The sequence below is a fragment of the Convolutriloba macropyga genome, chromosome 2, assembly GCF_964194025.1.
Source record: "Convolutriloba macropyga chromosome 2, txConMacr16.3, whole genome shotgun sequence".
Lineage (NCBI taxonomy): Eukaryota > Metazoa > Xenacoelomorpha > Acoela > Convolutidae > Convolutriloba > Convolutriloba macropyga.
The window spans coordinates 78,427,694-78,449,775 of record NC_134469.1 but is presented as its reverse complement, the minus strand read 5'-3'; the positions used below and the strand labels follow the sequence as shown (position 1 = coordinate 78,449,775).

Below are 22,082 nucleotides of genomic sequence, written 5' to 3'. Positions count from 1 at the left end.
GATTCTGTCTCCAATCATTATTGATAATTTTGGTTCATTTTGTGAAAGTTTTTAGCGGTTCTTCGTTTTCAGAACCAATGAACTTCTCCATGACTTCAGTACTAAAGATGTTCATTTTAATAATGGTAGCATGGTTACCACTAGTAGCTGCCCACCCCTGTGTCTCGGACAGTGATGACTCATCCTTCGTACCGCCTGTAGACCAGTTCGTACCTCTGGCACCCCAGTGCTGCCCGTATTTGACCGATTTGTCGGAATCGTTAAGCAACTTTGTGGCTTGCACTGTGTGGAATGCAAAGCCTTTCCGAGTGTGTCAAATGTGCTTCGAGGCATACCAGAATGTGACTCTAGCTTCCGATGCTCTCTATGCGGTAAGGATCACGTTTTTTCTGCTCTTTTTTTTCTCGGGTTATGTAATTGCCTTTTTTGTTGTTCTGTCGCAATATGTCCCACCATGTTTTACTTGTTAGTCTTGAATTTAGTCCACATGCAACTGATGTAGTTAGAAGTTGATCATTTGTTTTTGTTTTCGAAGTACACTTTTTAGAAGCAAAATACCATCGAGAAGCTCTAACTTGAAATAAAATTTTTCTCTGCAGTTATACTTAGTTCCTGCAGTGGTATTTTGAAACTGCAGGTCTACAAAGCCATCGGAGCTGTCTTCGGCTGCCAACCTGCTATGTGAATTATTGTTTCGGTACATCCTTCGTCTGTTATTGTCCCTCTGTAGCATGGAATCACCAGATATTAAACGTATGACAACTGCGCACATTTCACTATGATGCTCGGGTTATTTTAGTCTTGTACATTTCTTTTGGAAACGTAATGTTTATTTTGATTGCAGGATACGACTAACTACAATGGCTCTACCTGTGTGGACCAGCTACTATCCTCTGATAAGCAGGCTGTAATCTATCAAATAATGCAGGAAGCACAACAGATCTGGACTAGTTCTCAATGTGACAAGTGTTACCAGCAAGGAGGAGGCAACCCACCCAATATCTCTAACGACACTGAGCACTTCATTCACCTCAATAAGCTTGTGTTCAACTGCTTCGCACTCGAAGAGGTTTGTTAACTTTCAATTGCTGACGAATAGGATCTTTTTAATAGCCGCACAGCGATAGCTGGGGCTTTTATTGGCCTTATCTTGGTTTTTTTTACAATTCAAAGAATTTGAATTGTATTGGGGCGCTGTCTTTTTTTAAGATCTGTTCACACATTTTCATGACTTTTGAAGTCAAATTGGAGTAGTGATTTTGGTCACGCCGAAACAGGAAGTGGAGCGAAAAAGCGAGTGGTTTTGCGACGTAAAATTTTGTCGCTCTAATTTTAAAGTAGAGTGAGAAAACGGTGTTTGAACAAAAATTCGGTTTCTCGGTAGTGGTTTTTTGTTCACATGCGGCAATTTCACTCTGATTTTTACTGTTTTTTCGATTTTTTGGATCGGATTTTTTTCTAAATGGTTTTCCCAATCCATTCATAGTTCATTCTAGGCCTAGTTTTTTGTTTGAATTAAATTTGCATTTCTCGCTAGTGGTTTTTTGTTCAAATGCGGCTTTTTGACATTGGTTTTCCTTTTTTTAATGTTCATCTGATTTTTTAGAAATGGTTTTCCCAATTCACTCATAGTCCCTCCTATGTCTAGTTGTTTGTTTAGTCATTGAAAATCCTTTGAGTTGTACGTCAGGACTTGTCCTGCTATGTTTTTAAATTCGCTTTACCTTTTGCTCACGTTATTCGTTTTACATAAGTCACGACTTTCACGTTCGACTTCTGACTTACTTCACTCACTGTCTCAACTGAATTGTTTTTAAATCCATTTTATCAATGAAGTACGCAAGATAGTGAATGCAGTCAAGGTCAAAAGAGCAAAATCAAAAGAGACGGGATAAACTGATAAAGCCCGGTCATGAAATCATTGAGAATTAGGTTATCAAAGTTCATTCGAGTGTTTGCTAGCTGACATTGGTATTAAGCCTATTAGCTTTCAGTTTAGAAGCTGAGTTAAGTATAGTTTTATAATCCAACTGAAACCACGCCAGATTAGAACATTTTTTGACACTGAAAAAATAGACAAAGATTCGGTCAATTTGTTTTTTTTTCGGTTTCAATCCGATGTGCATCAAGCGCGTCAACGGCGGCTATTTTCCGGCAATCTGTCAGGTACGTTCATTCTACTGAAATAAAAAACTGATATTAGTGGTATGAACCATTGTTCATATGGTCATTTGATTTTTTTTACGAATCTATCAAAGAACAAATATTTGATCTCACCTGTATACTCCCTTTTTTTAAGGACGTCAGTCCTGTTTTTAGGAAACTATCCAAGAACAAAAAATTATCAACAATCTTGAGCTACTTTTTAGAGGCCGTCTGTCTCTGCTTCAATTGGTGGGCAACTCAGAAGATATTGTTGACGAGTGGGATCGGAAACTTATGTGCCATCCAACATTATCGAGTGTCCTTGTTTATCCTTAATGCTTCGCCAAACGTTTGAAAACGATCTTTTCTTCTTTAACCAACTAAAATGAAAGCCATTTTTAGATATGAAATTGCTGCAGCAGTGCAATTGGTTACTGGTTATTGGCCTTATCTTGGTTTTTTTTACAATTCAAAGAATTTGAGTTTAGTGGGGCGCTGTATTTTTTTGATCTGTTCACATATTTTCATGATTTTTTGAAGTCAAATTGGAGTAGTGATTTTGGTCACGCCGAAAAAGGAAGTGTAACGAAAAAGCAAGTGGTTTTGCGGCGTGAAATGTTGTTACTCTAATTTTAAAGTAGAGTGAGACAACAGTGTTTGAACAAAAATTCGCTTTCTCGCTGGTGGTTTTTTGTTCATATGCGTCAATTTCTCTTTGATTTTTACCTTTCGATTTTTTTGATCGGATATTTTTTTCTAAATGTTTTTCCCAGTTCTTTCATAGTTCATTCCAGCCTAGTTTTTTGTTTCAACCAAATTTCCATTTCTCGCTAGTGGCTTTTTGTCCACATGCGGCAATTTGAATTTGATTTTGTTTTTTTTTTTATTTTTTGATATGATTTTTTTTTAGAAATGGTTTCCCAATATACTCATAGTCCGTTTGAGGTATAGTTTTTGTCTTTGGTCGATGAAAATGCTTTGAATTGTTCGTCAGGACTTGTCCTGCTATGTTTTTTCATTTCGTCGTCAAGATTTTTGGTCGACCATATGACGTCACAAGCACTTCAAATCTGCTTTTTGTTCATTCGCTCATGCAATTTGAACTGAAGTGCGTGTGTGACGTCAATTTTTGATCCTAGTGGAGCGATTTTTTTTTTGGTTTTTTCGCGTGATTAATTTTTGGTCACACGTGACTTACCTCACTCTCAAAAATGACTTCAGCACTTTGAAATTGACTTTTGTTTACTTTATTTCAAAGAGATAAGGTCAAATGGGCGTGTGCCACCCTAAATGAAAGTTATTTGAGAGCAGAAATAGCTTATACAGATTCTTAATCAAAATATAACTTTCTCAGCCTTCAATGAAAAGACTATTTTTTGGGTCTGTCTTTTTTACTGTTTTTTTGAGAGTGTAGGTCTACAAAGCTATTGCGGCTATTTTCTGGCAATCTGCCAGCTATGTTCTACCTTGTTACAAGAAAAACAAACTGGCTAAGGAAAGATTGTACATATTAGTAAAAGAAGCAGAACAGCTTCTTCGTAATAGCCACGAGGCTATTATTATTGATTTTGCTCAAAACCTAAAAGTTTAATGTTAACCTAAGCAATTGACTAAATAGTCGATGGAACAACGAGATTTTATTCTCATCTGAGCCTTGGATATCTTGAATTCATTTTCCAGATACAATCTTATTTAAAAATAGTCGACTGCTTAGAGCAAACAATACTAAGAGTAGATCAACTCCTTAAACGTGTCCCAGAGAACAAACTTACCGAATGCTGAAATCATCTTGTTGAGAAGTTACCATTCTGGCATCTAAAATACTCCTTTCTGCAGAGGTTTTTTGAATGAGATTAATTAAAACTAGATTCTTAAATAACCCTTGAATTTGATGTTTCAGAAGCAAGGAGGCAATGTGTGTCAGCAGTGCAAGCAACTGTATCGTAACTTGAACACCTTTTACGCCTCACTTGGAGCCACTTCCTCCGACATCTGTATGGATATCGTGGAATCCGTTAGTCTATTCAGACAGATCTTTATTTCCTCCATCGTAAGGGTGACATAGCTAATGAAATGGAGCTAGTCTCGCGTCCATTAATTATCGATAACATCGCGGCTAATTATAGATTAAATACTGAGAGAGATGAAGTACAGAGGCGTTTCAAGTTACTACAACTTTAAGGATGTTAAGGAATAAAGGAGACGTCAATCATAAAGCCGAAAGTTGGCAAATTGGGAATTTTTACTGCAATTGATACAACCCAAGGGCTCTCATTCTTTGTACTTTCTTGCTATTAACTGTTGTTTAAAATTTGACAAAAAATTCTGCAAAATTTTGTGGTCACGTTTACTTTGCGTGCGATTTATGAGATAATTTTTATTTTCCATTTTATTATAGAGGGATTTTGAAACATCAAATCATTAGAGTGAGCACATGCAGTTTTGCTCCGCTTGTCCTGTATGCAGACGCTGAAATTGCGTGAAACGTTTCTGAAATTTTGCTCTAGATGAACATCACTCGTCAGGCGTGGAGCTCTACCTTCAATTGTCTGGTACAGTACGAAGATACGTGGGCTGTGGCCTTCACAATGGCCCTCATTTGTCTCCTTCCAGTCCTTCTCTACTCGGGAACTGCCATTCTGGAGAACAAGTTCCAGAACGAAGTCCTCAGACGTCAGTCACCAACTTTTATTAATAGCTGCGAAGCGATACCTGAGGCTATTATTGGCCTTCTTTTGGTTTTTACGACTCGAAGAGGAGTATTGGTTTTCTTAAGGTTTTTTTTTTAACCGGAAGTACTATTTGTTCAGCCGGCGTTTTGACCTAATAGTGAAAGTTAGTAAAATTGTTGCATGACCTAACTTTTTCTGAGCGAGAGAAGTTTTTTTCATGCGCTGAGTTCAGTGAATGACTTCTTGACTTTGAAAAGGGTTTTTGAGAGATTGGCGCATATAGATGACAGTTTTTAACCGTGGTTTCGTCCATTTGGCCCAAGTTTTATTGTAACTTGTTTTTTTGTTGAAGCAAATTTTGATCAATGCCGCATGAATATGTAGCCATCCGAAATCGATACGACAATGTTTCTGAGTGTTTAATAATGCGTTTCAAGTGCAAAAATGGCCCATAATTCTCTATTTTTATGTCAATTTTTGGCTTTTTTCATTAATTTCTTCGTTTTTGGCTCTTTGAGCGTACTTCTTTTAAACCAACTTCTCTTTGATAATTTCTGAATTGGATGCCTATTTTTGACGTGAGGTGTTCTTGTTTACACATACTAAAAGTTTTCTAAGTTTTGTCAAAGTTTTCTAAGTTTTTTTGTTTGTCCTTTAAGTTTATTTACCATTAAAACACTTTTGGCGCACCATCGGTGTTTTTGGTTTTGTTTTGTTGCTAATTTTTTGGCGATAACTCTTTACAGTTGAGTGAAATTGTTTACCATATTTTGAACGTTTTTTTAAAAATTCCTTTTTGGTTTGGCAATTGAGCTGTTTTTTCATTCTCACTGAGCTGGGAAGAGGGCTATGTAATCTTCTTAAACCTCGGTCGCTTAATAACAAAAAAATCCATGGTTTTTTACCTCCTTGTCCTCGTTGTTTTTCATTTTGATTTTTAATTAGAGTTTCTAATTTAGTTTGATTTTTGAGAAATAGCGAATATTTTTTAATTTTTTTTACAATTTGTGTTCTTCAAATTCTAGCATGTCTTTTTAACAATTCTCCTAAGGCCTATAGTTTTATTTTTGCCCTGACTTTTTTAAATTGAAATTTATCGATTTGAACTAATAGTTCTTGACGTTTTTTAGTTAATTTTTTTAGTATGAAATTGATTATTTTATGGAAACATAATTTGGCACTGAGGTTTTTGCTGGCTTCACTTGTAAAATTTTTGAAGGACACTTTTTTGCGAAATTTCTTAGGGCTTAGTTTTGGTACATAAGATTTTTTGCGTTTGAATATTGTTCTGACTCGTTAGTCTTTCATGATTGATTTCGATTTAATTTTTTGGCCATTGTTTAGTTTTAGCTCGTTCATTGTGATTTGAAGCAACAACTAATGTTTATAGTTGAGGTGACATAGTTTTTTAAATTACCAATTGATTACTGTTTTTATTTTGTAAATTAGTGTTTCAAATGAGAGAACTTACGGAAATTGATAAATTTTGTAAATTTTTGGCCATTTCTAGCAGTATTCAATTTTTTCTTCCAAATTAAATTTTTGAGAGCCTAACATGGCTTGACTTTTGCTGCTGCGTACTTCCATGTTTTCAATTGCCTAAAAAATGGCTCGTTTTATATATATAGGAGTATTGTACTATTTTAGTTCAGTTGGTTTTATGGGCTATCTTCATTTTTCCCTGTTTTTTTTGTTTTTAGTTGTCAGTTTAGTAAGAACCAGTTGATTCAAAAGTTCATTCTTTCACGAAGACCATTCTTCGAGTCGTTTGCGGCTTCGTTTTTTTTAAAATTTCGTCGTAAAGATTTTTGTTACGAACATATGACGTCGCAACCACATCAAATGTGCTTTTTGTTCATTTGTGTGATTAAATTTTTGGTCACTTGTGACTTACATCTCAAAAATGACATCCTCACTCTAAAATGGACTTTTCTTCACTTTAATTCAAAGTGATGAGGTCAAGTGAGTGTGTGTCACTCTAAATGAAGGTTTTTTGAGAACAGTGAATAGAAGTAACATTAGGATAAAAAATTCTGATTAAAAATTATTACATTTCAGTATTTATTAAAAAGGAGTTTCTTGAGTTTCTTTTGGTCTATTTCTTTTTGAGACTGAAGATCTACGAAGCTATTGCGGCTGTTTTCTGGCAATCTGTTAGCTATGTTTTTTTTCACGTGAAAGCATTTTTGACCTGATCAGTATTCGCTGAATATACTCGCTCAATATAGATTTCAAAAAATCAATATTTCTAATTTGCATGAAAAACTTTTTTTCAACGGCTTCAGATTGACCAGTTCATTGCTTGTCTTTGGAACAATTAGTTTTCCATTCGCCTTTAATTATAATGTATTTCGAACGCGGTGGGCCGGTTTAATTTTTTCTGCACTGATTCTGCAAATAATATCTTTATTGGTTAGGTTAGAGGGGCACGCAGAATACGCAGCTGTTTCGAATATCAATTTACTGTTGTTTGATTATGGGTGGCCAATATACGTAGTAAATCAACTTATATAAATAGTGTAAATTACCCGCCAAAGCTTGATCTGGATGTGAAATTAGCTCGAAGTTAGCACATGTGCTTTCTCACTTTTAACTTTTGGAGTCATGCTGAAACCCCTCCTTTCGAGCTAGGTTTCACCAAGAAGATATGTACGAAAATGTGAGTGTTTTCTTATTCCAAGCGATTTGGTCAGAATATCTGCAGGCATGTTTTCTGTAGTCAAATAAGATAGTTCAAGTTTCTGTTTTTTGGCCAGTTCTCGCACAAAGTGCAGTTTTATGGCAAAGTGTTTAGTTTTTCCATGATGCATAGAATGTTTACTGAAAGCAATACAAGCCTGATTATCAACAAAATTTTTCAGAGATAGCTTACAGGAAATTCCGGGATCCTCCAGGATACCACTTAGGTGGATGGCTTCTTTACTCGCCTCAACAACAGAGTTAAATTCTGCTTCAGCAGTTGATGTTGCTACAGTCTTTTGGGCCTTACAACCCCAACTTATTGCTCCAGACGGCTCACTTAACTTAAAACAAAAACCTGAAGTACTCCTCCTGTTATCTATGTTCCCTGCCCAATCAGCATCAGAAAAACTCAACAAATCCAAAATCTGAGTCTTACGGAAAGTTAAAGTCTGATTCATTGTTCCTCTTAAGTATCTAAGAACACGCTTTGCTGCTTTCCAATGAACTTCTCCGGGATTTTCAACAAACGAACTTAGAGCATTAGCAGCAAAACAAATATCGGGTCTACTCGACAAAGCTAAATAGTTTAGACAAGCTATCAAACTTCGATAATTAGTTTTGCTCATTCTAAGTTGCTCCTCACTCCCCTCCTGAGGACAATCATTTTTGAAAGTTTACAATTTTCTTCTAATGGTGTACCAATTGGCTTACAGTCTTTCATTTTGAAAGTTTCTAAAATTTTTTCAATGTATTTCTCTTGGCTAATTTTTATTTCCGATGAAGTCCTCTCTATTTTCATTCCTAAAAACCACTTCAAATCTGAATACTCACTAATTTTAAATTTCTTGGAAACTTCAGTGTGAAACCAATCACAAAAATTTTCAGAAAGACCACAAACTATTAAGTCATCTACCCACAAACAAAGAAACCCAACTATTTTTTCGTCCTGCTTTTTTGTCATGAAACGAACATTCGTCATTAAACGAGTTAACAAAACCTAGTGTAATCAAGAAAGCTTTCAAAGTCAAAAACCAGTTTCTTCCAGATTGCTTCAAACCATACAAGTTCTTTTGCAATTTACAAACAAAGGGTTTTCCATTTTCATCCAAAATTTCAAAACCTTCAGGTTGTTTTATGACTACATCTTCTTCAATCGGAAAGTTTAGATAAGCAGTTTTTATGTCCATTTGTTTTAACTGATAATCGTTAGAAATAGCCAGAGACATCAAAATTCTAATGGTTGAAAGTCTAGTTGTAGGTGAGTATGTTTCATAAAAATCTTTTCCGAAAACTTGGCTAAAACCTTTTGCAACAAAACGTGCTTTATAACGACATATTTCACCATCGGGACCAAATTTCAAAGCAAAATGCCATCTACTTCCTACTGGTTTTTCATCACTTTTCACTAAGGACCAAACATTGTTTTCAACCAAAGAGTCATACTCATTTTTCATTGCTTCGAACCAATTTGGATTTTGCAAAGCCTCATCAACAGTTTTTGGAAGCAAAGGATCGATAGCGAGTTGACTCAGAAAAGAAACTTCATTTGAATTGTTATCGATGTCTTCTACCAATTTTTGTGTTTTCTTATGTTTGAAGTAAAATTCATTTTCATTAAATCTAACGTTTCTCGACTTTCGAATTTTGAGTTCCCCTTTGTCGTCTTCAAAACCAATCAAATAACACTTACTATTATCAGAACTTCCAAGAAAAATTCCCTTTTTTGAGGTATGATCTAATTTTTTTCGAAATGGTTTTTCAATGTGCATAAATGCAACACAACCAAAAAGTTTGACAAAAGATAAATTAGGTTTTTCATTGTACATCACTTCAAAAGGTGTTTTCTCCAGAGCTGAATGCAAAAGCATTTTCTTGACGTAAAACGCCATGTTCAAAGCGTACGTCCAATATTTTTTATCCAAGCAAGCGTTATCCAAGAAACAGCGAGCCATAGCAACAGAAGTTCCCCAAATTCTTTCAATTTTTCCATTTTCTTGAGTATACGGAGCAGAGTTTTCAAAACGAATTCCTTGGTTCCCACAATAGCGCTTAAACTCATTTGAAATGTATTCTCCGCCTCCATCAGAAACTAAAGTTCCTGGTTTTCCAACATCAGCACAAAACTGTTTAAACTTATCCAAGACCTCGTCTCTTGTTTTCATGAAGTAAACTTTTGAGAAACGACTGAAACTATCTACAAATCCAACGGCATAACAATGGCCATCGACAGCTTCAGGAGAAATTTTTCCTAAGATATCTGTATGCACAATGTCCAAAATTTCTTTCGCTCTTGTCATGCAATCTTTGGGAACAGGCTGTTTTTTCGACTTATTTAACTCACAAATTTCACAGCAATCATTTTTTGGATCACCTATTTTCATACCCTCAACAAATTCTTGCAGGCGTTTTAAATCAGAAAAATTGTTATGTCCCATCTTTGCATGCCACAGTTGTAAACTGTCAACATTAAAGCAATTTTCATTTGAACAAGGAAAAGTTTTCCACACAAACAATCCATTTTCCACTTCAAAAGGAAATGAGACTTTATTAAAATTAAGTTTAAGTTTTTCACCGAAAGAAACATCAACACCCGCTTCTCTAAGTTTTGAAACAGAAATTAGGTTTTTTGAGTTATCAGGTACGAATAAAGCATCTTTTAAAACAATTTTCTTCAATTCTTCATTGCTATTCTTAGCAAAAAACTCAACATCCCCTTTTCCTAAAATTGCGGAGTGCGTTTTGTTGGCATTGTGAATTATGCCAGAAAAATTTTCATCCAGGTTAGCAAAAGTACTTTTATCTTCAATCATGTAGTTTGTTGCGCCAGAGTCAATGATAAAATCTTGATGTTCATTACAATTCTCACTCGAGAAAAAGCTAAAACTTTCCTCTTCGTGTTCTTCCGAAACTAAATTTTGACTTTCTTTCGAATTATTTTTTTGTTCATTTTTCATTGCATGGGATTCCAATTTTTTGTAAGTGAAACAATTTTTTTGCAATATGTCCATATTTTTTACACTTAAAACAAGTTATTTTTGAATTAGGCTTCTCTTTGTTAGGTCCCGATCGTTGTACACGACAAAATTTTGCAATATGCCCCTTCTTGTGACAATTAAAACAAGTTCGATCATTTGTAAAGAAAACGGATTCTGATTTGTCTGTATTTCTGTCGTTGCGTTTCTCACTTTCAAAATTTATCAAATCACGTTTAATTTCATCCAAGGTTTTATCTTGACCATATTTTACCAGAGTACAAAAACTTTCAAATTCACGAGGAAATCCCTTCAAAAGTATCGAGACAAACATTTTTTCACTTATTGACTCATCGACTTCGGAACGATTTAACTGCATGTCCTCGGCTCTAGTAATATAGTCTACTATGCTTTCGTTACTGTATTTTCTCAAATTGGTTAAATCAGATATTAGTTTTTGTAAACGCGGCCTCTCAAAACTTTTAAACCTCCACAACACGCTCCAAGCTTCAGATCCTTTTCCCCTATATGGTCGCAAAAATAAAACTGACTTCTTATCGAGGCACTGAACAAGTTCATACCAAATCGCCATCTGTTTTTCGTCAAAAATCGTTTTTCCCTTTCTATCGGCCGCATCAATTTGCTCCTGTGAAGGTTGTCCCCTCAGCATAGGTATAAACTCCCTATATCCTACAGTGCCGTCAAGAATTTTATTCAATTTCAAAACATACATTCGCGCCTCAAATTGTTCGGAAAAATAGACAAAATCTTCTTCTTTACCGCTAAAGAAAAGTTTATCAATTGTTTTGCTATTCATGTTTAAAAAAAGGTGCTATTATTTTGTGTTAAAATTTTGAAAATAAAGCTTAAACGTTCAAGAAAGTAAAATTAAAGTTTAAATCTATCCGTACATTCTATCGAACAAACATCTTAAAACCACTAAATTAAAGAACACCAAACAGGTCTTTCTTTTTCAGACCTAAACAAGTTTTCTATTGTCCTTTCAACAAAACTACTTAATTTTAAAGCAAAAGTAACTTAGATTTTGGAAACGCACAAAGTATAAACGTCTTTTAAAAGTAAAACTATTGACCACCAGACAGTCTTTACGAAAACTTCCGACCTTTACTTAAAACTTTTTAATAACAAAGCAGAGTCTGCAAAAATTCGTTACTATACGAGGTTAAGTTTATTTAGAAAGCAGTGCCTTTCGAAAGCTATATGAGAAAATCTGTCTGTTTAGTATAAAAGATGACCCATTTTGTTTGAGAATGTAGTATCCTTGACAAAGTTGGAGTGGACATTGACCAATATAGCCACTGATTCCCCCACTGCGACTAAGCACGATGAGGACGGATCCTCCAGATAATTTCTCAAACACTAGCTTAAACTTTTCTCTTACGCATGGGCCAACTTTCACAAAATTCTTCAAGCAAGCTTTCTATGCATCAAGTTTTACTATGCTCCTACTATATTCAACCATATTGCAGGATTTCATAGGTTTCAAATGGTGTACACAATGTTACATGCCCTGCAGGGACTTGACCAAAATCGTTTTTACAACTTCAATCTGTTTTACAGATCGATTTACACTTTTTAATAAACGGACTCTTTTAATCGACCTTTCTTGTTTCAATTTACCTTTTTGTTAAATCACGAGTGGTTTTCACACACCCGTAATCAAGCTTTGACGCGCGCTAGAATCTTTAACTTTATAAATATCAACCATAAAATTAATTCATTCAATCAACAGTTTCAAAGTTTAACTCTCTCTCTCTCTCACTATCTTCTCTCTCTCTCTCTCTCTCTCTCTCTCTCTCTTTCTCTCTCTCTTTCTTTCTCTCTCTCTCTCTCTCTCTCTCTCTCTCTTGTCTTCTCTCTCTCTCTCTCTTGTCTTCTCTCTCTCTTGTGTCTTTATCGTTCTCCCTCTTTCTCTCCTTCTCTTTCTCTTTTGTCTCTGATTGACCAGGACACTCTCTTTCTCTTTCTTTGTCACTCTGTCAAACAGGCAGGCCACCCCTTCTCTTGTCTTGTTTCACTTGTCAGTTTTCTGGGCCCATAACCTATTAGAGGGGCACGCAGAATACGCAGCTGTTTCGAATATCAATTTACTGTTGTTAGATTATGGGTGGCAAATATACGTAGTAAATCAACTTATATAAATAGTGTAAATTACCCGCCAAAGCTTGATCTGGATGTGTGAAATTAGCTCGAAGTTAGCACATGTGCTTTCTCACTTTTAACTTTTGGAGTCATGCTGAAAATCTTTTCCACATGTATCAGGAGAACAGTCGTTTGGTTAAGAGAATCTAATGAGAAAAAAGTGATTTTTGGTTTGAACTGATTTTGAGCTGAATGAAAGCATCTATACCTAATTGTAAATACAGGGTGAAAACGTTATCCAATAATACGAATACGAGTGGGCATTTATGTCAACAAAATTTAGATTTATTGGCTCCAGAATAGCATAAAGACTGCGAAAATTATTAGTTACATAAAAAAATCTTAAGGGTCGCAAAATCGTCCAATGTGAATCTGAATATGCAATCAACTTAAACAGAGAATTTTAAGAAACATTTTTCATGACGTCAATTTTCTTGCATTTTTGCTGGCTTCATTCAACAGTTAGAAGCGTATCAATGGATTGCGCCAAAATTAAACTAGTTTTTAATTTCAAATCTTGCAGTATGGTATGTGACATTAACTTTATTGTGCTCTCAATATCATTAGAAACCCCTTTGGTAATGCCCCCACCCCCCGCTGAAACAGTTTTTAGTTGAACCCCCTTGACTAATGAGTTTTAATAACCTTTAGTTGCGATTGCAACAGTTGCAGAACTTAGCGGTAGATGAACACAGAAACGCCCAATTAACACTCCGGAATCTAATTCGTCATTAGAATACGAGTCTTCATACTCTTTTATCGCCGATTTCTCTATATAAACTGTGGCGATAAAAGAAAGTGATAAACTCGTTTCCTAATCTTGGTAACCGTGTGATGAAGTTATGCAATTGTTTTTTTTTAAATAGAAAAAGCAATGCTATAATTTTTTCTGGCCTTCATTTTTCAACCTTCCTGTCAGGCAGGAGCATAAGTATCTTCAAATCTTAACAATTACTTTTACTCTTGGTTTTTATTAATGGGATTGTATGGAGCCGCTCTTTAGTTTTAAGATCTGTTCACAAACATGTTTTTAAAACCAAATTCTAGCGGTATTTTCCATTACGCTGAAACACGAAGATGATTTGGGACGTGATTTTTTTTTCACTTTAATTTTGGAATAGCGTGAAACTGTTTAAACAAAAGTCGTTCTCTCAATCATGGTTTTGTTCGCATGCGGTAAAAAAAAATAGGTGAAAATATAAGCGAGATTTGTGCGTATGATCGTGTATGTGAGTGCCCCCGCGTGTGTGTTCACATTATTTAATTAATAGCCGCGAAGCGAAAGCGGTTATTATTGGGGACATCGTGGTTTTCACAATTCAAAGAATTTGAATTGTATTGGAGCTCTTTTTTTGAAGATCTCTTTGCACATTTTCATGATTTTCGAAGTCAAATTGGAGTTGTGATTTTGGTCACGCCTAAACAGGAAATGGAGCGAAAAAGCGGGTGGTTTTGCGGCGTGAAATTGTTTCACTCTGATTGTAAATAAGAGTGAGAAAACGGTGTTTGAAGAAAAATTTGCTGTCGCTCTAGTGGTTTTTCGGTGGTTCACATGCGGCGATTTTACTTTATTTTTTACTGTTTTTTCGATTTTTTGGGTCGGATTTTCTTCTAAATGGTTTTCCCAATCCATTCATAGTTCATTCTAGGCCTAGTTTTTTGTTTGAACGAAATTTCTTTTTCTCGTTATTTATTTTTTGTTCACATGCGGCATTTCGACATTGTTTTTCAGTTTTTCTTTTTAATTGTTTTGATCTGATTTTTTTTTGGAATTGGTTTACCCAATTCTCTCATATTCCGTTCTGGGTCGAGTTTTTTGTTTGACCCAAATTTACATTTCGCGCTAGTGGTTTTTTGTCCACATGCGGCTATTTCAATTTGATTTTGTTTTTTTTTTATTTCTGATTTTTTAGAGGGTTTTCCCAATTCACTCGTAGTCCGTTCTAGGTCTAGTTTTTGTCTTTGGTCAATGAAAATTCTTTGAATTGAACGTCAGGACTTGTCCTGCTATGGTTTTTCAATTCGTCGTCTCCTTCGATGATTCTTGCAACCTGACTTGTTGGAATTGACTTTTTTAATTCGTGATTTCTACTGCTCTGCAGTTAAAATTTGTGTGCGTGACGTCATTTGTTCTGCTTTTAGGTCAATTGCGTGACGTACCTCACTCAAAAACATGACTTCTGAACTAGCTTATTGAACTTTAAATGTTATGAACATTTACTAGTTAAAAGTCAATAGTGTGCATCTAAGTAGTGCCCAACGTATATGCCCCAATTCTTGATTATTAGAGTCTTGAGTTTTTGATTTCGAATACTAATTTTGAAAAAGCTCCATTAGGGTTTTTTCCTATTAGAGCGTATATGTCTCATAAAAGTGACAGTCCGGATCTAACTAAACAAAAAGTCTACTGGTCTATAAAAGGACTGGTGGTCAATCTGTCTGTCTTATTTCTTTAGTTGTTTCAGTTCATGGAAGGCCACAAGCGTCTACCGCGGCTGTTTTCCGGTAATCTGCCGGTTATGTTTATTAATTGCTCTTGGACGAAGTATGAAGCAATTTTTGGGAACGTGTTAAGTCTTATTCAGGGGTTTTGCTTGACTGTTTTGACTTTTTGAGTGATCTTTTTGTTTTGCGTGATTTAGTTTAAGCTCATTCGTAGGGTTCAGCAGCTGAATTAGCGGCAGTTCACCACTAAAAGTCAAATAAAAAGTGGGACAAAATTGTATATTTTTCTCACTTGAAATAATTTTATTAATGGTTATTGTGGTATACAATGACCCCCCCCCCCCGCGACTGAGACTGAAGAAGTCGTTCGAGAGCAATTTTTCCGACGATAGTCGGCAATGTTTTGTTTAACTACATTAGGCGTTCTATTTGTACAGGTAAACCAAACAATGGAATGTACGAGGAGATTGGCGGTGAATCGGGGGGTTCTTCATTGAATCAAGCCTACACGCCCTCCTCCAACGATGACCCAGACTCTGCATTCTCAGACACGACTGATCACATCCCTCGTCGAGCGGCATCCGCCTCTGCCTCTATTACGCGAGAGAGAATACCTTCGTTGCAAAGATCTCAGCGTGGCTCAACGGGAGGGGGAGGAGTGAGTGTTGCTGCAACTGCCGCATCTGGTAATGATAATAGTTTCCACAGCGGTAGTCTAAATACGAGGTCGCTCATGGACATCAACGAACAGGGTTCAATCAATGCATAAATACAGATTTGATGAAGTATTATTTTTATAGTCAGAAGCTAACTTTTCATTAATCGCAGTAAATAATAATGTAAATGACCTTGAATTGCTATCTCCTGTAAATTTTGATTATCATATGTGTATTGGTGCTCATAGCAATTTATATTGTTTGTTTATCAGGTAAACTAATTTGTCATTTATCACAATACTAACAATTGTTTAATTTCATTCAGTAGCCGGAGTAGCTATTAAAAAAGGTTCATCTTCTGTCTTTTTGACAATTTTTTTTGTAGAAAGCTGTCGTTTTGATTTTGAGAAGAGTCTCTGCGCAATGGCATCCCTGTATTGCTGTCCAACGGAAGTTTGATTGACATTAGAAAATTAAGCTTGAAATCAAAATTTCTATTTTTTTCACCTTTGCAAAACTGACTTACTTGCTTTTTAATAGCCGCCCTATTCTTCTCAGCCGGCGCTCCTAGTTTTTAAGGTCTCGAAGAGAAGTGTATTGGAGAAGCGTGTTTTTTAAATCAATTTTATTTTGGAGTGAATTTTGGAAGTAGTAGTAGGTCAGCAAGAGTGGGGGGGGGGGGGTAAAAGGACGTACCTATGTATAAAGATTACCTATAGCCTATTTTCATCAATTTTCCAAAGACGTACCTAAAAAAGAGAGTGAGAACAATAGAACTGTCATCTTATCGTAATTACCCAGGGATAATTATCTTAATTGCCCCAGGGAAAAGCATCCGCTCTAATGCACTTCAGCTAATTTTATCTACTTAATAAAATATATCTGCGGAACTTTTACTTTCAAACTTTTCATTTACGCATAATTTTTTCAATTATCATTTTTTTAAAAATTTCGATTATTAATGAAGTTTTGTTTTCAATAATTTCAAATTATCGGAAGTTTTTCACAAAAATTTCTTGAATGCTTTTTTTTGAAAATTCCAATTTTTCAATTTTTTTACTCATGATGGGAAAGCATGCAAGAAACGGATTTTTTGGCATTTTAATTTGGTAGTTTCTGGTTTTTTTTTTCGCGGTAGTTTCAGTTTCAAAAACCCGAAACCGTAAAAAACTTTCATATAAAGTTGTTCTAATAATCGATTAAAGTTTTTCTTAACGCTGATTTCAATGAAAAATACTAAAGCACAGAAAACCATCACTGAAAATTTTTTTTTGTTTTTTCATAGTTTCAGATTCTCAAACCTCAAACTAAAAAATTTTTTGGTCGAAAATATATGCTACAGTACAACTTCAGAGGGTATTTTTCGAAGTGGAGTTCAATGGTGGTAACTTCACGGTCAATTATAGATTATGGGTTTGGGTTTTTTGAAGTTTTAGTTTCTCAAACCTCAAACTACAAAACAATTTCTTTGAGAATGGTATGCTATATCAACTCTCTATATGTTGTTTTTAAACAAAGCATTTGATGGCAAATTTTTAACCCTAAGAAGTTACACTTTTTGGTTTTTTCCGAAGTTTCAGCTTCTGAAACCTGAAACCTCAAACTATATTTTTTGGAATTGTTTGTTACAGTACATCTTTATAGCGTAATTTTTCAAGCAGAATCCAAAAGTCGTGAAAAGAGGACAAGTTTGTATTTTTTAAAGTTTTAGATTCTGAAACCTGAAACCAAAAAAATTTTGGTAAAAAATATTTAGTTCTTTTTAATAAATACCCTATTCTTAAAAAAATGAAAAAAAATACCCATTTCATACCAAAAAATACAAAAAATACCTAATTCTTGCCGAAAACACCCAATTCTTGTCCAAAAATAGCCAATCGTTGTCGAAAAATACCCAATTTTTGGCAAAAATACCCAATTTCTAGCAAAAAATACCCAATTTTTCCCAAAAAATACCCAATTCTTCCCAAAAAATGTCCAATTCTGGCCAAAAAATACCCAATTCTGGCCAAAAAATACCCAATTCTTGGCAAAAAAATACCCAATTCTGGCCAAAAAATACCCAATTCTTGTCAAAAATACCCAATTTTCTCCAAAAAATACCCAATTCTTCCCAAAAAATACCCAATTCTGACCAAAAAATACCCAATTCTGGCCAAAAAATACCCAATTCTGACCAAAAAATACCCAATTCTGGCCAAAAAATACCCAATTCTTGGCAAAATTACCCAATTCATCCCAAAAAAATACCCAATTCTGGCCAAAAAATACCCAATTCTGTCCAAAAAAATACCCAATTCTGGCCGAAAAATACCCAATTCTTGGCAAAATTACCCAATTCATCCCAAGAAATACCCAATTCTGGCCAAAAAAACCCAATTCTGACCAAAAAATACCCAATTCTGACCAAAAAATACTCAATTCTTGGCTCAAAATATCCAATTACTGTCAAAAACACCCAAATGCTTACAAAAATTATCAAACTGTTGCCAAAAAAAATAAATTCTAGCACAAAAATATCTGTTTCTAGTCATGAATTACACACTTCATAGCAAAAATACCCAATTCTTGGCAAAAATACCCAATTTTCTCCAAAAAATACCCAATTCTTCCCAAAAAATACCCAATTCTGACCAAAAAATACCCAATTCTGGCCAAAAAATACCCAATTCTGACCAAAAAATACCCAATTCTGGCCAAAAAATACCCAATTCTTGGCAAAATTACCCAATTCATCCCAAAAAAATACCCAATTCTGGCCAAAAAATACCCAATTCTGTCCAAAAAAATACCCAATTCTGGCCGAAAAATACCCAATTCTTGGCAAAATTACCCAATTCATCCCAAGAAATACCCAATTCTGGCCAAAAAAACCCAATTCTGACCAAAAAATACCCAATTCTGACCAAAAAATACCCAATTCTTGGCTCAAAATATCCAATTACTGTCAAAAACACCCAAATGCTTACAAAAATTATCAAACTGTTGCCAAAAAAAATAAATTCTAGCACAAAAATATCTGTTTCTAGTCATGAATTACACACTTCATAGCAAAAATACCCAGTTATTACCAAAATCTACTAAATTTTTTCCCAAAATACCTAATTCCTGCGAAAAAGAACCCGGTTCTAGCAAAAATATCCCAATACTTGCCACACAAAGAGACACAAATTTCGCCAAAAATACCCATTTTTACAACAAAATAGCGAAATCTTGTCAAAAAATACCCAAATTGTAATCAAAATAACAAAATTTTATCAAATATTTATCTAAAATATATCAAAAACTAGACAATCTTGCCACCATCCGTTTTTCTCTAAGTTCTTATCAACAATCCAATTATTTAGTGACCTTAAAACATCAACTTTTGAGATCATCTTTTGTAAAGATGAATCTTCTCAGGTGATCGATATAGGTTTAATGAGCACAAATTTGTCACGAATTTTTTGCTATTCTTCAGAATTAATCGTTAAATGTTTGAGTTAAATCATAATTATTTAACAATTACGTCCTACTATGTTGTCAATTACGAACAATTAAGTGATCTCATTTTTTGTAAGAGGGTCACTCACCTCTTTGGAACAAAATTTAGTCCAACTACGTCATATGATTACTACAATTACGGATACTTAAGTATTGAATGGGGTCACTGAACTCATGTGAACAGAAAATAATACTTACTAATTACGATATTATTCTTATTTTATCGAAGCATACACCGCTCACGTGATTGAGGTCTTACTCATAATAATGTAATAATTACGTCACTATTGCATCATAATGATGTCATTTTTTATTGTAGTGTACAAACAAAAATTCAACTAATTGTGCTTATTTTCCTTCTCTTCAACAACACAACTACAGTAAGCTTTTTCATTCTTTTTCGGAGACAATTTCAGTCTCCTTTTCCTACAAACCTAAGTTTTCAGTTATAAACCTTTCAGTGGATATTCTTCATCTCTAGGACATCTTCCTATTTCCCATTCCAGGTAAGTCACCTCTGTTATAGAATATGAAAACAGACCAAAAAAAAAGAATAATGGGCTATTATAATAATCGTACTCATTCGCAAGTAGCATATTATTTCTTCAGAGAGAAAATTTTTTTTCAATATCTGTATTTTCATTTTATTTAGGAGTTCAACCGTCGTCCTCCTAAAAAAGGCTGGAATAATGAATATCAAATCTGTGAAATTGAACGAAAATCTGAAGCCCACTTCTTCTTCCCCGATTTCAATGATGATGTAGCAATTATAAAGGAGAGGAAGACGTGCTTCGGCTGGGTAGCTGAACCTCCATTCTCCATTCCGAGGCAGCTTCTAGTCTTCATTATTGCAATCGAGAATTTGCCAGAAGTCTCTGTTCCATACAAACAGACAACTCTAGACTTCTACGAGAACCACATCGAAAACAAAAACTTTACAAGTCTCAGACAACATGGAACTGAGCAGATCAGTCCGTGCACAATTTTGTGATTATGAGTTGTCCTATAGACCAATGTATGGAAAAATCAATTAGGATTTTTTGAGGAGGAGAGAGAACTTAATTTTCTCTGGTGTGTGTCTGACGAGTATGACAATTTGCAGGAGCAGAAACCTGATCGGGATTGTGACGAGTGGGAAAATGGGTCATTGACAGGGAGTATAATCGCAATTATAGAAGAAGAGAACGCACTTGATCCCAAGTTAGACAACAAAAAAATCGGACCAGGCAGTCCCTTTTGCCTTTTTTTCTACAGACACTGGACAAGATGCAATGAAAGAAGTACAGGGAGCATCGAGTGTTGAAAAATACTTCAATCAAGTCTGCCAGAACCATCCTTAGTACTGTACTCAATGATTATACAGATTACCAAGATTATATTTTATCTAATGAAGCACGTGAAAAAATATCTGAAAAAACTTCCCTCAAATCTGAGCAACCAGCGTCTTGTACACAAAAGACTGTCAAGAGAAGGCTCCTGCTGTCAATAACCCTGAAAGAGTGGGAAGTAAAAATTTAGAATGGTGATGAAAACGAAGACAACATGTGTCCTCCATCGTGCAAATTGAGACGAGCTGCTGAGTTGTATAGTAACTAAACTAACAGGCTGAGAAGTTATTTCTTTGACTGATTATCTGTTTGTATTTCCGGTATAATTTCAGATCCAAAAACTATTATTTCCTGAGGTGACTAATTGACTGTTTAATTTGTAATATTCTCTTTTTACACTCAGAAAAAGCTGAATTTCATGCATGCTTTTGAATTGATACTTTGATAATATAATGTATTTGAGTTTTACAAATGCATTTTCGAAATTAACTTTTGTTTCAAGTTCAATTTGAATTAAAAATTTATGTCAAAAAATGCCTGTTTTGTAATATCTGTTTTATTTCTCAAAAATGGCGGTTAACGATGAAAAAGGCTTGTTTTCATAATATGTTTTTTTCAAAAACTCGGGGGTTTTTTTGGCTTCTGCAATGAACTCCCGGCAGCTGATACTGGATGATCCAAAGCAATTACAGTGATAATTCGAAGCAAACTCTAGCAGCAATTCTTCCCATCAGAATATTGCAATAAGCGTGCTGCCTTTGATAATAGATTACCTGGTCATTTAAAAGACGAATTTTTGGCAGGAATTTTTTAGAAATAGATACTCATACAAAATCTTAAGTATAGAATTTACAATTTTCTAAAAAAAGTTGAAAACCTTTTGCATAATTTTTTACTGTTTTGAAAAAATATTCTTTTACTATGCCACTTTTATCAAAAAAAGTCGTTTTTTTTACAAAAGGGTCTTTTTCATTTTTCCATTTGTCAGTTTTTGAAGTTTTTTAATGTGAAGTCTTGAACTGAATCATTTTTTTAAATGAAAATTCTTTTTACTAAAATGATTTTTTTTTGAAAATTGGTGTGTTTTACACACTGTTTTTACCAAAATGTAAATCTTGATGTTTTTTTATTTTTTATTTCTCCTTTTTTTCTGTTTTTGAATTTTTTTATGTAAAAATTTAAATTCAATTAATTTTTTTTTGAAAAAAAAAGTTTTACTAGAATAATTTTTCTTTCAAAAATGCCGTTTTTTACATAAGGTTTTTAACAAAAAATGCAACTTGTGTTGTTTTTTATTTTTCTATTTTTCCTTTTGTTTTTCAATTTTTTAAAGTAAAATATGAAACTTAATTAATTTCCTGTTTGAAAAAACAAGTTTTACTAGAATAATTTTTTTTTCAAAAATGTCGTTTTTTACATAAGGTTTTTAACAAAAAATGCAACTTGTTGTTTTTTGTCTTTTCCTTTTTTCTGTTTTTGAAATTTTTAATGTAAAATTTTAATTTTAAATATTTTTTTTTTTGAAAAAAACAAGTT

General features: G+C 34.4%; 2 protein-coding genes across 2 annotated transcripts in view; one reads left to right on the top strand and one right to left on the bottom strand.

The window, feature by feature from the left end:
- The window catches only part of LOC142334744 (uncharacterized), a 447,170-nt gene that overhangs the window by 284,125 nt on the left and 140,963 nt on the right, over positions 1-22,082 (bottom strand). The window lies entirely within an intron of this gene.
- Positions 37-16,096, top strand: LOC142334739 (osteopetrosis-associated transmembrane protein 1-like). Its single transcript, XM_075383005.1, has 5 exons — positions 37-371; positions 845-1,069; positions 4,046-4,159; positions 4,653-4,818; positions 15,517-16,096. Exons 1-5 carry the CDS (start codon positions 78-80, stop codon positions 15,846-15,848), a joined length of 1,131 nt encoding a protein of 376 aa, XP_075239120.1. The 5' UTR covers positions 37-77; the 3' UTR covers positions 15,849-16,096.